Genomic DNA, 14,469 nt, shown 5'->3' with positions numbered 1-14,469 from the left:
TACATCCTTCTACAATTACCCTATACCTATACCATACTGATTTAGGGGTGGACAGTAAAGACTTTAGAGAGCCTTAGTTTTTTTTGTTTTTAAATAAGTATTTATAACACAGGCCTAGACTCAAGGTTTAGTCAGTTAAAGCTGAAATTTGAATTCTATTAGGTTTTCTTTTTATTCAATTAAACTTGAATTGAGGATTAACTTAAATACAGCTAACCCATTTTCTATATACATTAAAAACTATGGATAGAAGTATTTTATTTTAAATTATAGCTATTATAATTCAAAAATGATAAAGGTTGCATAAATATACCAACAGAACTATGGGGTGGAAAAATTAATACATGGTAGACCTCTTTGACCTTTTAACATCTCTCTTCCTATGTATTTGTCTATCAGTTGCAAATTCCTCTTCTTTTTTCTTCCCGAAACATCGTCCAAATTCTTCAGCAAAAAAAGTGAAAAAGTTTAAATATTCCATTGGAAGTAATCGTTTCCGTTTTCCTATTTGGAAGTAGTGAGTGAACATCACAAAGAAAATTACTTTAAAAAATAAAGCCATTACACATAGTACAAAGGCGATCAGTTTTGTTCGATCGTGGAAATCTTGTTTGTATATACAGTTGTACATTTTGTAGTATAGAATATTCACACGGCTGTTGTAAAAAACTTTTCCGTCAATGGAGTAACCAATCATTCTCCAGACTAAATAAAAGTAATACAACAAGAAAATCAACAAAATGACAATCCATTGTAAAGAAAACACGAACGTGTGGTAATAGTAGAAGTAGTTCTCGCCGAAATGCCAGCTCACAAACAACCGGAACACCAACAAACAGAAGAGTATCCACAAAAGTGCCTTGGTGTACCGAAAATACTTGATCATATCTTCGAAATTGAAGAACAAATCTAGCCCTTCCCTGTGGAATTCCTCTACATAAATAGTAGAAACTTTCGTATGAATCAGATAAAATATCACACTTAGCACTCCAACAGCCACAACTAGTACTTCATAAATGTTTAGAAAATTCCTGAAAAAATTGAACAATCCATTTCTGTTCATTTTGTAAGCGATTCGTAAGGCCAAAGCAGCAATGAAAACTATGTAAATTAAGTTCCAAACACTGAAATCTTCTTTTGTGTGTACTGAATCCACCTGGAAGTAATAAAAAACATTTTTAGTAAATCTCTACTTCTAAATAATAAATAAATAAATTATTTACTTGTAGGTATAGTAAGTATAACAGCTATAACTTCTTTACATTTCAATGAATTATGGATTTATGTATACAAACATAAATCTGAAAATTTGTTAAAGATTGAGCGCGTTCTGGGAACATGTACCGGTGCACAGGTGCTGCACCGGTGCAAAAAATGTGTCGTTCTGGGAGACCGGTGAGTTAACCTAGCAGACAGCTATTTCTTCTTTTTCCTCCACCGGTGCAAGATTTATGCACCGGAGAAATTGTACGGTGCATAATACCGGTGGCCTCTGATTCGTCAGTTTCTTTGACAACAGCTTGCAGTTACGGCAAGATGGCGGGTCCACCGAATAATGTTCATTAGTTTTATAGGTTATGTTGCGTAATGAGTGAACCATTTGTTCAATGAGGGGGTTATATTACGTAATAAATGATAATTTTCAAATAATTTATTCCGTGAGGGCAAGTCTGTTTGATTTAAATATTATAAAGCAAATAGTAGGTGAATGTGTAAATTATAATCCGATGTGTACCGTAAACCGGTGACTAACCGTTCTGGGATACCAAGAATCTTGCCCCGGGGCGGCACCGGTGAGTAAGTGACTCACCAGTTAATCTGCACCGGTGCACCGGTGCACCGGTACATGTTCCCAGAACGCGCCCATTCTCTCTACGCCCCTAGGGTTGCCATCAACAGCTGTCCAAAATGTTACCACTAATGATTATTATAAATGTTATTACTATGCAGAGTGTCCACATTCTGGAAAGTCAGGGATAGTCATGGAAAGTCATGGAAAAAAATTGTGGTCATTGAAAGTCATGGAAATAGGCAAAAAGTCATGGAAAGTCATGGAAATCCCCAATGTTGGATGGATTTGAAGGCTCTAGACGGCCTTAACCCCGGCTATTGTAGCATTTTTCAGGAGTTTTCATAAATGTTTGACAATTCAATTTATAACAGTTGTATTAGTTTATTAGTTTTGAGTCTGTATTACCGTACTTCATTGTTGTACCTATTGTACTCCATTGTTATCTGTTAATACATAATTCAGTATTTTTTGCGAAATAACTTGTCTGGGCAGTATTATTCGTGTGTGTATGTTATATTATAATTTTCGAGTAAAGTTCATGAGTCATGGAAATCAATGGCTAATGGTCATGGATAGTCATGGAAAGTCATGGAAATTAATGAAAAATTTTCTGTGGACACCCTGCTATGCCTCTGTGATGGCCTAATGATGGTAAACTTTCAATCAAGAAACAAAATATTAATTTGTAAAACCTATTTTTTTCAAAATTTGAACGGAATTATGGTAATAGAGAATATACCATTTTTCTTTTATAATCAGAGGTGATGGGTAGCTGTTTTGAACAATAGCTTTGAATGACTCTTGAACCTAGGTCCATCATCCAATCCAAAGCATCGGTAACACTACTAGTGATTTAACTATTTACTTTTTTTACCCGCAATTGTTTTCTTTCCACTCTTTTGATCACCAAGCATCACATTAGTCTGTCTTAGAATCGTCTGAGTAGCCAAGTGGTTAATACTCGCCTTTAAATCTAAAGATTGTTGGTTCGATCCTAAGTGTTGTCAATTCTGGTTTCAAATACCTCATTGGCTAATCAATGATGATAACTAACTAAATTCAAGTAAAGTAGGTAGTAAAACGACCAGAGTTTTTGCAGTTCTATTACAAAAATCTTATGAATATCATTGGCGTGAAAACACAAAACATTCTTAATATTCCACTGTGTGAGCAAGCTGGTCAAGTGGAAGAGATCGAGACTTCGGTCCCCGAGCTCCCAGGTTCAAATCCCATCAGTCATCAATGGATATTATCTAAGTAAAAAATGCCGCAACCTCTAGGTCCAGCCTCAAGTAATGTAAAAAAACAATTTCGGGCTACAGCTAAAAAATATTACACTGTCACTTACGTTTGCAAGCGTCATGAAGAGCCCAGAGGTCATGTGTTCTATGATCGCCGTAACTTGACTGAACAAGTTGTTGTTTACATTGTACAGCGTCAGCTCAAGAAACACGGCTCTTGTACGATGATCGACCCAATGTTCCTGCTCCACTTGGATTGCGTACGATTTACTCTGATCTCTCTTGACGTCAAGAGGTAGAATGTACCCTCCGGAGGGATAGACAACTCCCGATTTCCCTAAAAAAAAGTATTTATTATTTATTATTAAATATATTTTTTTAAGTCAGCAACTCTCAATGTATTGGAATTGTATGTGTGAAGATATAGGCAACGTAGATAATGAACAGTTTAAATATGGTACTCAAAAGCTTTGATTTAATTGTGAAATAATTTTAAACTACTAAGTAATCTTAAGAAGTTCTTGGATTTTGTTTATAATTTGTAAAACTACAGCATTTTGTCCAGTAAATGTAAATTGACTCAACAAAAGTGTGCATTTTTCAACCAAACAAACATTTTTCACTGGAAAACATACGTATACAAAAATAAAATTTAATTTTGGAATCGCATTTGAAGGATTATGGATTTTTTTTCAAATCAAAGTAGTGGCAACCAAACGGCTGTGCTAATCATTGTGGTATGATGCTGTTAAATCAAAATATGACCAACCAATGACATAATCCATTTGATATGTAAGTACTGTATGTACGTGATTATATTTGTGATAATGAATCTCATTCCCATTCTTAGAAAACAATTTCTCACTGTTAACAGTTTCAAGATCTACCAAAAAACTGACTAAAACATTAACCACTATTTTGACACATCACTGTGCTTCAACCATAGTTCTTTCTATCCTCATAATTATTAACTGACAAGTACTAGACTCGCCAGTTTCAACCTCGAGTAGTATTTAAAGTAGTATAACAGATGTAATCTATTTCATTACAAATCAAATTGACACTCAGCCAAGGAATAAGCGAATATACAACATGAAAACTGCACAGCCATGGATTGATTCTTTGACACAAGCCTTCCAAAATTTCCTTTCAGTAATACAAACTACTTTAAACAAATTTCAAATTTGAAAAATTGTAGGCCTAGCTTTTGTTGGTTAGGTTAGCAAACGTCAAAGTGACCATACCAGATAATGGAAACACAGAGGTGTTCTTGGGCTCCTGATACATCCAGTAGGTCCGGTAACCCCAAGCATACGCAATCTCGTCGTCAAAGTCCGCCTTCTTCCATTGGACACCGTAAGTGTCAGTGTCCATGTAGCCCTCACTCCACGGTCGGATGCAATCCTGCACAGCGACTACCATAACGTGATGTACTGCGCAGGAACCTGGCAGACAATTCAACTAGAGTCAAAATTTTTGTAAATTAACTCAACAATGATGCAAAGAATTACATCAAACATTGCAGTTAAATGTCGACTCAAGTCATGGTAACCACTGTTGCAAACTAATCGTCTGCTATTGGAGTGTCAATACGACCTAAGAAACGTCTAGGATATGCTCATCATTATCATTTGAGACCGGACTCCACCTAGGTGTGTATTTTAAACCAAATATGAACGAAGGATGAGTGTAGAATGGAGTGAGATGGCTTGTGTAGCTTTGTTACTGACTAAGACCAGATGTTTCATTAGTCAGGATAATTTATTGAAAGCCCAATGATCTGGGACAGCTGGACAGTTTCAAACCATCAAAAAGCTACACACTTCTATCAGCAGAAACGTGTAATGGCCAATATCAGAAGTAGGTAGCTTGCAGTTGGTACAAGGTTTGGGCTTTCTCAAACCTATAATCAATGGTGTATCTCCTAGAAATCCAAGTTGGGGCTGGCTTCCGTTTCATGTGACTGAATCTGAAACTAAGAGAGACATACAGTAAACGATTTCTCTACTCTAAAAAATACAACCACTAGATTTGCTTTCTGTTAAGTACATTTTTAAAGAAGCTAAAAAAAAAAATATTCTTGGCACAAGTGTGCGATGATTCCCTAACTGATCCAATTTTGAAATACCAATACCTCAGCAGCTTATCTTAGTTGAGATACAATCTGAAAATTACAGTGAATACTTTTTATTATTTTTGCTATGGGACAGTTAAATAAATTATCTAGCAACCAAGCAATATAATTTAACTTACTGGCAACAATTCGTAACTGCCTTAGTCGTGGAGCTCCCACCATTTTGGATACAAAATCCTTTGTCCAGTCTTTTCTTTCAGGAGCGTCTGTAGTACATAACATCAAATAAAGTGAAATTTAGTTTGTTTTATTATCCATACAAGTGTTCTGTTCAATGAATGATAGTTTCCATTAAGCTTTTGACAGTTAACACTGACTAATACAGTAGTTATAATAACAGTCATATGAAGAACAGCATGGCTGTTTTTTTAAGGTTTCCATCAAGAGTTGTTCACTTCATTTCTGGGAGTAGATTATTTTCATGCAGCACCCAAAGATTTTAAATATTTATTATGTTTCATTTTAAGGAAAACTCGTTTACCTAACAATAACAATGAAGTGCAAAGCAAAAAAGTTTTTTTAATGCTAATAAGATTATTTAGTCTGCTTGTACTATTTACTTTAACAAAGTGTATTTTGTGGTAGGAGAACTTGTGAAAAAATTACCTTCTATGTGTGTTTCATTCTCTTATATAATGAAATACAGTTCAACTTGTATTCATTGTCAAAAAGGATTGAATAAAGAAATACAATTTGTATTCTATCGTAAAACAAATTTAATTCAATGTTAAACAAAAAGAGCTCATAGGCTTTCTCAGTTGAAACTCTTACGTAAAAAATTAATGAACATAAATTTTAAAAAATGGTGCATTGCCACACTATACCTGGAGGACTTAGTGTTTGGAAATTCAAATCATTAAACCATCTAAAAACAAACAAGGACCGCACAAAAGTGTTCTGTAGGTAGGTAAAGAATCTGTAAAAAAACAATGTATTAACCCCTAACAACATATATTAATTAATACCTTCTAATTCAGGGGAGGGGGCATGTCCGTGGAAATGACAGAATTACACTATTTTGGACATTACTGGAAAAAGAAAGCAGGCCAAAATTCGGCCTTGCATATACCCCTCAAATGCATTAGGGAGTTTGTTGTAAACTGCTCGTTACAGAAATAAAGACAGTTCAAGATTGATAAACTTCCACGGAAGCACATAAACAGTTTAAGACCTACCCTTTTTTCAAAAAGTGCCATTTGTGGACTGGACATACAATTAAAATGTAAATTATTGGCCGTAAGGTCGTATTAACAATTAAATAAATTGTTTTATGTTATTGAAAGAGTTGGATTATATCATAGATTTACTTATTTTCCTTCATTTTCATTATTTATTAGTTTTCCTGAGTAAAATGTTAGTTAAAAAAAAAAAAACTGATGCACCTCCAAGATGTTTTAGCATCTGAATGAATATGGATCAACATAGACTAAATATACATAAAATAACACACAAAACATAGGATTTCAAATCAACAATGAAAGAAACTTGAGTAAATTTCCTGTTATTTTCAACTAACACCATTTTACTTACTGTGTCCGATTGTAAACATCCTGCAGTGCGACAAATCGGCCATTATATTTGGTCATCATCATCTCGGCAGCATGAGAGTTAGGATGGAAGTGTGCTCCGCTCCACAGAATTTTCATAATGTAGCACAGAATCAATATAAACGCCAGCACGGCGAGAAAATCTAAAATGATTCTCCACTTCATTTTCCTCATGGCCTTTCTTCTTTTTTTCTAAAAAAATTAATTGTCTTGGGTTCATTTGCATTACATTTTTTACAGCTTCTGAAACGAATCATATGTAACTAGGCTGTACGCTTTTACTAACTTGATACAAGCTTTTATTTTCACAGTACAAATTCAGGATTTCTGTCCCTGTATTTTTTGTTCTAAATATTCGTACCATTGAGGGGTTGTTCATATCATAATGTTCCCCAAAGAGCTCACATAAAGATGATAGGTGTTAAAGGAAACAAATCAATAATGATTTCAAGGAGAAGCTTCAATTGACAGTTACATATTCTAAAATTAAAACCACAGAAGATACTATGCATTGAATTGCTTCAATTATCTTTTTCTTTACACTAATGTACTGTATTATAATCTTTTCATATTTTGTACCAACCAATTTAAGTTATGTTTGATTTTAATTAATGGTGCTTACCTGTATATATAGTAATTTAAAATAAAATTATTGAATTTTTTTTAAACACCATCTACTTACAGCTTTAACTTCATCTGTCATGGGGTAGTATATACTCTTTGTTCGGTACTCTATTAAATTATCCAAGTATTTTTTATCTCCAACGAGGTCACATTTAACTGCCTTGTTGACATCAAGTTTGAACGCAGAAATGTCAGTTGTTCTCTAAAGAAGAAAACAATAAAATATTAGTCAAAATTTGTTCTTGGTTCACAGATTTCACTAGTAATTTATTTCATCTCACTTGGTTTACAGACATACTTCATTTGAAAACCTGCTGCACACTTAGGCTAAAAGGGTAAAGTGTACAACAACAAACTACCAAGAAGGCAGTAGAATTAGGTATGCTAAACAATATTTTATAGTAATGTGAAGTAAAACTATTTACAAATAAAAAAATTCTTTAAACTGTGATTTTACCCTTAAATATGCTTCTACTTTAAAACATGCTTCATGGATTATTTCCTTTAAAAAGTAAAATTCAATGTATCAATCAACCCTTGTTTTGATTAACACAAATAAATTATTAGATTAAAAATGAGGCCTGTCATTAATATTTAAATTACATTCGTTAAACTTGTACACAATTTGCACGCCTAATTAATTAAATGGTACCATGACCGTTTTCGAACCATATTCTTACACAATATAGAAATAAATCTAATGTCACTGTCAAACATACAAATCCTCTCACCTCAAATGCAGCTGATAATAATAAGGCAAGTATCAGTATTTTCAGCGGAGAAAAGATGAAAATATCTTGAGCTTGTGCTGCCACCAGGCTGCTTAACCATTTTAAGCTTTTTACTTTCCCAAACTTAAGACTGTATAGCATAACAAGATATGCACATATAATAATCACTAGAATTGAAAATACCCTGAAAGAAATTACCGAATATTAGTAAGTTGAATAGGTGTTTACCTAAAGATATCCTTTTATTGAGTGAATGAATGAAGAAATACACTGTATATTGGGGAGGGAAGATTAGTTAGCTCCCTGCTTGTTAAAATATCTTTGTAATGAAACCGATTTAAAAAACAAAATACCCCCACCACAGCAAACCTGAAGACTAAGCGAATTTCAATTTGCCTGATTGAATTTACTCTAAAATATCTCCTAAAAAGTACCACATTTATTCCCTATTTAAATAGCTTTAGTTTAACGAGTACTTAGGTTTGCTGCAACAGGGAGGGTAGGTGTTTTTTTTTTTTTGTAAAATGTTAATAGTTTAGTATGAAATGAATTTTTTTTGCATTTGAATGCTTGCAAATTTGATAAAAATATGCTCATAAACAAGCAAATTTTAACAGTTTACAATTTTTTCTATAAGATAAAGTTGAAATATTAAATTACAAATTTTTTTGGAATTTTCACCGTAGCCATTAGGCGCATAATAATGCTGCAATATAATTTTTTTTTTATAAGCTATACAAACAAATGGTTTGGAAAGAAGTTGCTAAATTTTATGTTTTTATGGTTAAAAATAAGAAAAACCAAATTTTCCCCCTAAAATAATAATTTTTTTCCCTTATAGTCCAATCATGCTTGTTTGCGAACTCATTAGAATTGAAGGTTTACACGTTAGTACCAAATTTCATAAAAATCGGATTTTTTCTTTCTCGAGTTATCAAGCTAAAAAAACACTGAACGGACTGAAACCAGAATTTGTAGACATTAGGGCACCGAAAAGCCATGGATTTTAAATAAAATCATCCTTAATATATCAACTTATGACAAATTTTAAGGTGTTTTATGAGGTAAAAATAGAGTGTGTTGTCTTATATTTATTTTTTGTTATTTCGCTATCTATTCATTACGATCTAATATATCTATTTTAAAACTAATGCTTGTTTTTGGTTATACAAAAATAAGAGACAAACATTTAGTCAAGAATAATGCCTTCTATTAAAAACCAAATAACCAAATAAAACCAAATAAACATAAAACCAAGCTTCTGGCTTGAATATAAAAAATTCTACTTGCAGTATCCAAGTAAAAAAACATAAATAACTAACCATGCCGCTATCAACCATCCTTTGTTCACTTTTATTTCCGAGCCTTCAGTAGCTAAATGAACAGGGCGAAGAGTCTTGTGATGAACACAGTTTCTGATGGCTGCGATGAATGATTCATACATAGTCATATCTGGTGGAAAACAGGATCAATGTGGCAGTAAAAGTATAAAATATTCTCTTATGCTATTTTTTTTAGAAATGAATCAACCTGTTAACCCTTTGAGGTTGAATTTTTTTTCTTTTTTGGTGAGTATAGGTTGCCGCCCGCCATTTTCCTGACTGCTCAAAAATGGCGACAAAAAAAATCAAAAAAGTTTATCTTTATGGTCCAATGGCGATCTTTACTGCTCAAATGGGGACCTATACTCGCCGAAAACATGAAAAAAATTCGACTCAAAGGTTTAAGGTTTATAAAATAAATATTGCTTCCAAAACACTATAATCTGAAGTTGTAAGCATGTTTGAAGATAAAAACCCCCATAGTTGACTCAATGACACAGGCTATTTTCTATTTTTATGCCTTCCCATCCTAGCTAGCCGAAACCATTTCAGGCGTTATTTCAGGCTTGGCCTAGAGGGTTGAAACATTATCACTGGGATCAAATTGAACCCAGAAAAAACTCTAGCCACGCTCTACCAATAAACCAGCTTGCTCCTCACCAATGTGTACCATATGAATAAATATAAATTCAATAACAATTATAAACTCATTTTTAACAAATATTATAAATAATATTACATACCTTTGCGTTTTTTTGTTGGCTTCTCATCGTAAGCTATGAAAGTAGACAAGTCCACAAACGCTGGTTTATCAGAAAACCAATACTTGTCCGTTATTGACGATCGTTTCCTTGGCATATACAATGTACTACGTTTGTTGTTTTGATAGTCTCTTTGCTTATATCCTTTCCTGAAAAAATATAATTTAAATATATATTGCTAATTAATTAAGTGTTAGACAAAAAATTAGAATTTTTTGCATATAATGTTTAACTTTATCTTAAAGAGCTTTGATCCAGTGACCCTTTGGTGATTACTCTTTTCCGGACTCCTCGGAACCGAAGCCAGTCCGGATATTGGTTTTTCTGGTTAAACCGACGTCCCCAAAAAGTCGTTTGAACGGACCGTTTAAATACATACTGTATACAGTATTTGACTTCAATTTAGGATAGCATTGTATTTAGACACGTGATCACTGGTCTCAAATCTTTCCCACGAGAACAGTCGTTTCAGTACTGCCCACTTCCTGCCGATCTAGTCCGGTTAAACCGATGTGCTGATAAAAATCTTCCAGTTAAAGAGATGTCATTTTAGCCGAGTGTAGTCCGGTTAAACCGATGTCCGGTTAAAAGGTGTCCGGATAAGAGGGAGTCTACTGTAGTTATCAATTATCATAGTTTTAATTAAGTGTTGCTAAATGTTATTTGTTATGTTTTATTCTCTTTTATCTGTTCGTCTGACAAGTATACATTGTACTTTTCCTTTTATATGAATGAATGAATAAGTGCCTTATTGTTGCTTTTGTTTTTACATTCACAGATACCACGCAGGGCATATGCTTAACAAAACACTTCTAGGCATTGCCCGGAAGGGCCATATCACGATAAAAACTGAGAAAAATAACAAAAAGCTACTAGAACAACAAATACAGTTTAATTTTTTAATTAAATCAATAAAACAATACAGCTCAACTTATTGAATGAAAATAAAAGAAAAGCAAATAGTTCGATTTTTAAGAAAAGCAGATTACAAGTTGCATTGGCACTTCAAAAATAGGAGAATTGTAAATTTAAAAATCAAACTCTTCTACTAGTGCCCATCTGTGTTTCCAGGCTTCCCTTAAGAAACCTGCCAATACCCGCCAATCCATGCCATTCAGATGTCACTCAAATTCGAATTTGCTTAAACTAAATGCATTAAAATATTTTTTCCTTATACAACCATTGGCACACACACGGACACAAAATGAAAAACGCACAAAGACAAATTGACTGAGAGGATATGGAGTATCTCTGGATCCAGATGTCGAGTTAGGACTTTTCCTTTTATTCAGCATGTTATTGTATTTCTAGTGTTCTTTGACGTTGTCTATAATAATAAATAGATTATGATTCTGAATATGTCAGAGTCCTGATAAATGTCATCTCCAGAATTTAATATTGATCTGATTCAATTTGATATATTGACTTTATGTTTGCTTTGGCTTTCACTAGGCACAGATTTTAGAATAACAAGTTGAGTTAACAACCTATTTTTTCAACAGCAGAAAATAATATATACAAGTAAAGTAAGTATTACACATTCTGTGATGCTTTATTTTATATAGTGCCACACAACAAAATCGCCGGCCTTTCCTATCAGCGTGCCACTTTCGGTCTGCAGCTTGTTTTTTTCTTAGAAACGGTCGAGGAGCTAGTGAATAGAGAATTCCTCCGTCTTGTGTCTCGCCGGTATTTGTACAAGTAGCAACGTCATGGCTCTCTTACATATCAGGATAAGTCTCACATATGAAGTAGTTGTAAAATTAATGGCAGGCTAGATTAACAATTTAAAGTTTTCACCTCATTCCCAGACATGTAAATTCCAAAATTATGACTACCTCATTTAACGAGGTAATTCTTCCTAGACATGCAATAGTCACCAAATTGAAACCTCAGTAATAAATCATTCAGGAAATGATTTAGAGTCCAGATATCTTCAGTTAGGTGTTAATAAACGCAACAGACCCCTGTTATTATCGTCTTGCAATATAGCGGACTTGTCAGTATATTTAATAATTTTGTTTGGAAGGGTAGGTTTATTTCAATGTTGTAGTTAAATTTGTTAGTTTCATCCTTCGTAGTAATCAAAGCTGGCTTGGCCTGCTTCTGGTCTGGGTAAAGATCTCCGCCCTCTGGTCCCCAAACAGAGTTTCTAATTAAATAGTCATTTTATGAAGGTAGCAGAAGATAGCAAGCTCTTAATTCCAACATACTAGGGTCCTCCAGGCTCTAGCACAACAGTCAGACAACTATATATTTAAACCAATTTGTAATGAATATATATATCGCATTATTACTGTTTGATACTCTTTGCCATGTTCTCATATTGCTTGTTTCCTCTATTACATATGTATTGGAATGATTTAATTTAACATCTGTTATATTAATTCTTTTTCTAAATATACACAATTACAGTCCACTTAAAGCTCTTTAGTTTATTTTTTTATTATAAGTTTATTTCAACGCAACACAGTTACCTAACAATTACCAATATCACTTATCCCTTCAATCATCAACCTACGTCCGCCCTCCCTGGCTACAATTCTTAATTTGTTTAAACTTGCTTTTAGTTTGGGATTATATTATTTTAAGATAGTAAGATTTAGTCTACTTTGTGGAAATACTTACCTAAAAAGAAACATTGCAATAAAGGCAAAGACTGTGGAGATCACAAACGATTGAATACTTATCATGAGCTCTCTTTGACCAAAGCTGTAGTGGTACTCATCAACGTTTTCAGCTAAAAAACAATTCAACACAGCAATTACGATTGGTTGTTTCATTGGTTTAAGACACAAATCATTTTCAGAAACTATTTTTGAACTATTTTCAAATGTATTTGAAAAAAAAAATAGAAAACTACAATAAAATAAAACAGTGGATGTTTTTATGAGACTTTTTCTACTGGTCTCTTCCAAAAACAACAACAACAACACAAACATAAGGCTCAACAATTCTTAATTCACATTATTTTTTTTAACAAACAAGATTGTTTGTTTAGCAATTAAGTAAATACTTGACCTTAATCTGTATAAATATTTTTGGTTTGTTTTAATCTTAGCTTATAACCATAGACTAAGGAACCAATTATAGACCTCTATCGGCAGTTGCGCTTGGTTTAGTTCAAGGGATGGTCTATTGTCTGTAGTATAACAGATTTACATTACATTTTTTAAATGCTTACTTTGCATTGTCTATCTTAATTTTCGACTTCAATCATAATTAATTTTTAACGACACAAAAATTTTATAAAATTAAAATAAAGATAAAACCAAAAATGAGGACTATCACCCACACATTATCACTGTTGTTCAGGTGTTTCAGCCATGTTTTTTTTTTCATTACAGGTATAGATTTTAGGATATGTATAAATATAACTATATGATTTGTGCTTGTCTTTTATCTTTTATGGAACAAACTATTAAAATTAACTTAGTAATAAATTGTAACCACATTAAATAACTGCAGTAATACCAAATTTATCCGTAACTTTGAAGAACATAATGCTAGCCAACATGGCTGACATTATCAAAACCATCAGGACCATCAAACGTTGTTTTCTAGAGACAGGGCTCCTCGGATGTCTGAAAACCAGACAACAAGTGTAAACGCAGTTGAACTAGATTATGAATAAAGCACATGGATTTCAAAATTAAAATTATTAATGACAGACACAGGCAAAACAGGCTACAATAAAAATGTGGTAATTTAAGATCACTCAAATTCTTGAACCTGGGTTGAACATTTTTTTACATTTTCTTTTCAGTCATTTTTATTTCACAACTCTTGTTTTCAGTATACAGTAGAGTATAAGTTTTTCATGGTACAAATATGTTTGAATGACAATGCCTTAATGATTCTACACGTACAAATCAAACACACTACTAATTCAACAACACTCATCATTGTTATAGTTTTGCTAATATTACACTATGTTAGAATAACATTTATTACTTACAGTATTTACTGAGACAAACAAGTTTTAAATAGTCATTACCTAGCCAGGATGCTCAGGTGCAAATGATTTTCCCTAAAGCCGAGAACAGAGTTGTCCAGAAAAATCCGCTTGATACTCAACACCTCGTCCGTGGTTGCCGGTCGAACCATCGCTTCCGGAAACTCGTCTACCTCCAATGCCAGCCACTGGTCCATCACAAACAGGTACTGGGTCGTGGCCTGGAGGTCGTACACTATAATCTTTGAGCAGTACCTAGAATACATTGCATGAATTCATAAGTTAAACTTTTTTGAAGTGGATAAAAGTGATTATTTTAGGGTAAATGCTTGGTATTAGCTTTAACTGTAAATAAAACTCTA

General features: G+C 33.3%; 1 protein-coding gene across 1 annotated transcript; it reads right to left on the bottom strand.

Annotated features, from left to right (window-relative positions):
* Positions 1 to 2,416: 2,416 nt before the first annotated feature.
* LOC128993044 (polycystic kidney disease protein 1-like 2) lies at positions 2,417 to 14,211 on the bottom strand. The gene is made up of 13 exons (XM_054416797.1): positions 14,150 to 14,211; positions 13,627 to 13,736; positions 12,781 to 12,892; positions 10,135 to 10,301; positions 9,392 to 9,521; positions 8,070 to 8,253; positions 7,397 to 7,540; positions 6,698 to 6,906; positions 5,992 to 6,083; positions 5,287 to 5,373; positions 4,278 to 4,478; positions 3,141 to 3,370; positions 2,417 to 2,434 (listed from the first exon to the last, which is right to left on the bottom strand). The coding sequence occupies exons 2-13, from the start codon at positions 13,697 to 13,699 to the stop codon at positions 2,417 to 2,419; spliced, it is 1,647 nt and encodes a 548-aa protein (XP_054272772.1). The 5' UTR covers positions 13,700 to 13,736; positions 14,150 to 14,211.
* Positions 14,212 to 14,469: the final 258 nt, after the last annotated feature.

Source organism: Macrosteles quadrilineatus, unplaced genomic scaffold, assembly GCF_028750875.1.
Source record: "Macrosteles quadrilineatus isolate MER2022 unplaced genomic scaffold, UCM_ALF_1.0 Scaffold_4__1_contigs__length_99947679, whole genome shotgun sequence".
In the NCBI taxonomy this organism is placed as follows: Eukaryota; Metazoa; Arthropoda; class Insecta; order Hemiptera; family Cicadellidae; genus Macrosteles; species Macrosteles quadrilineatus.
This window is presented reverse-complemented; position numbering and strand designations above follow the sequence as displayed.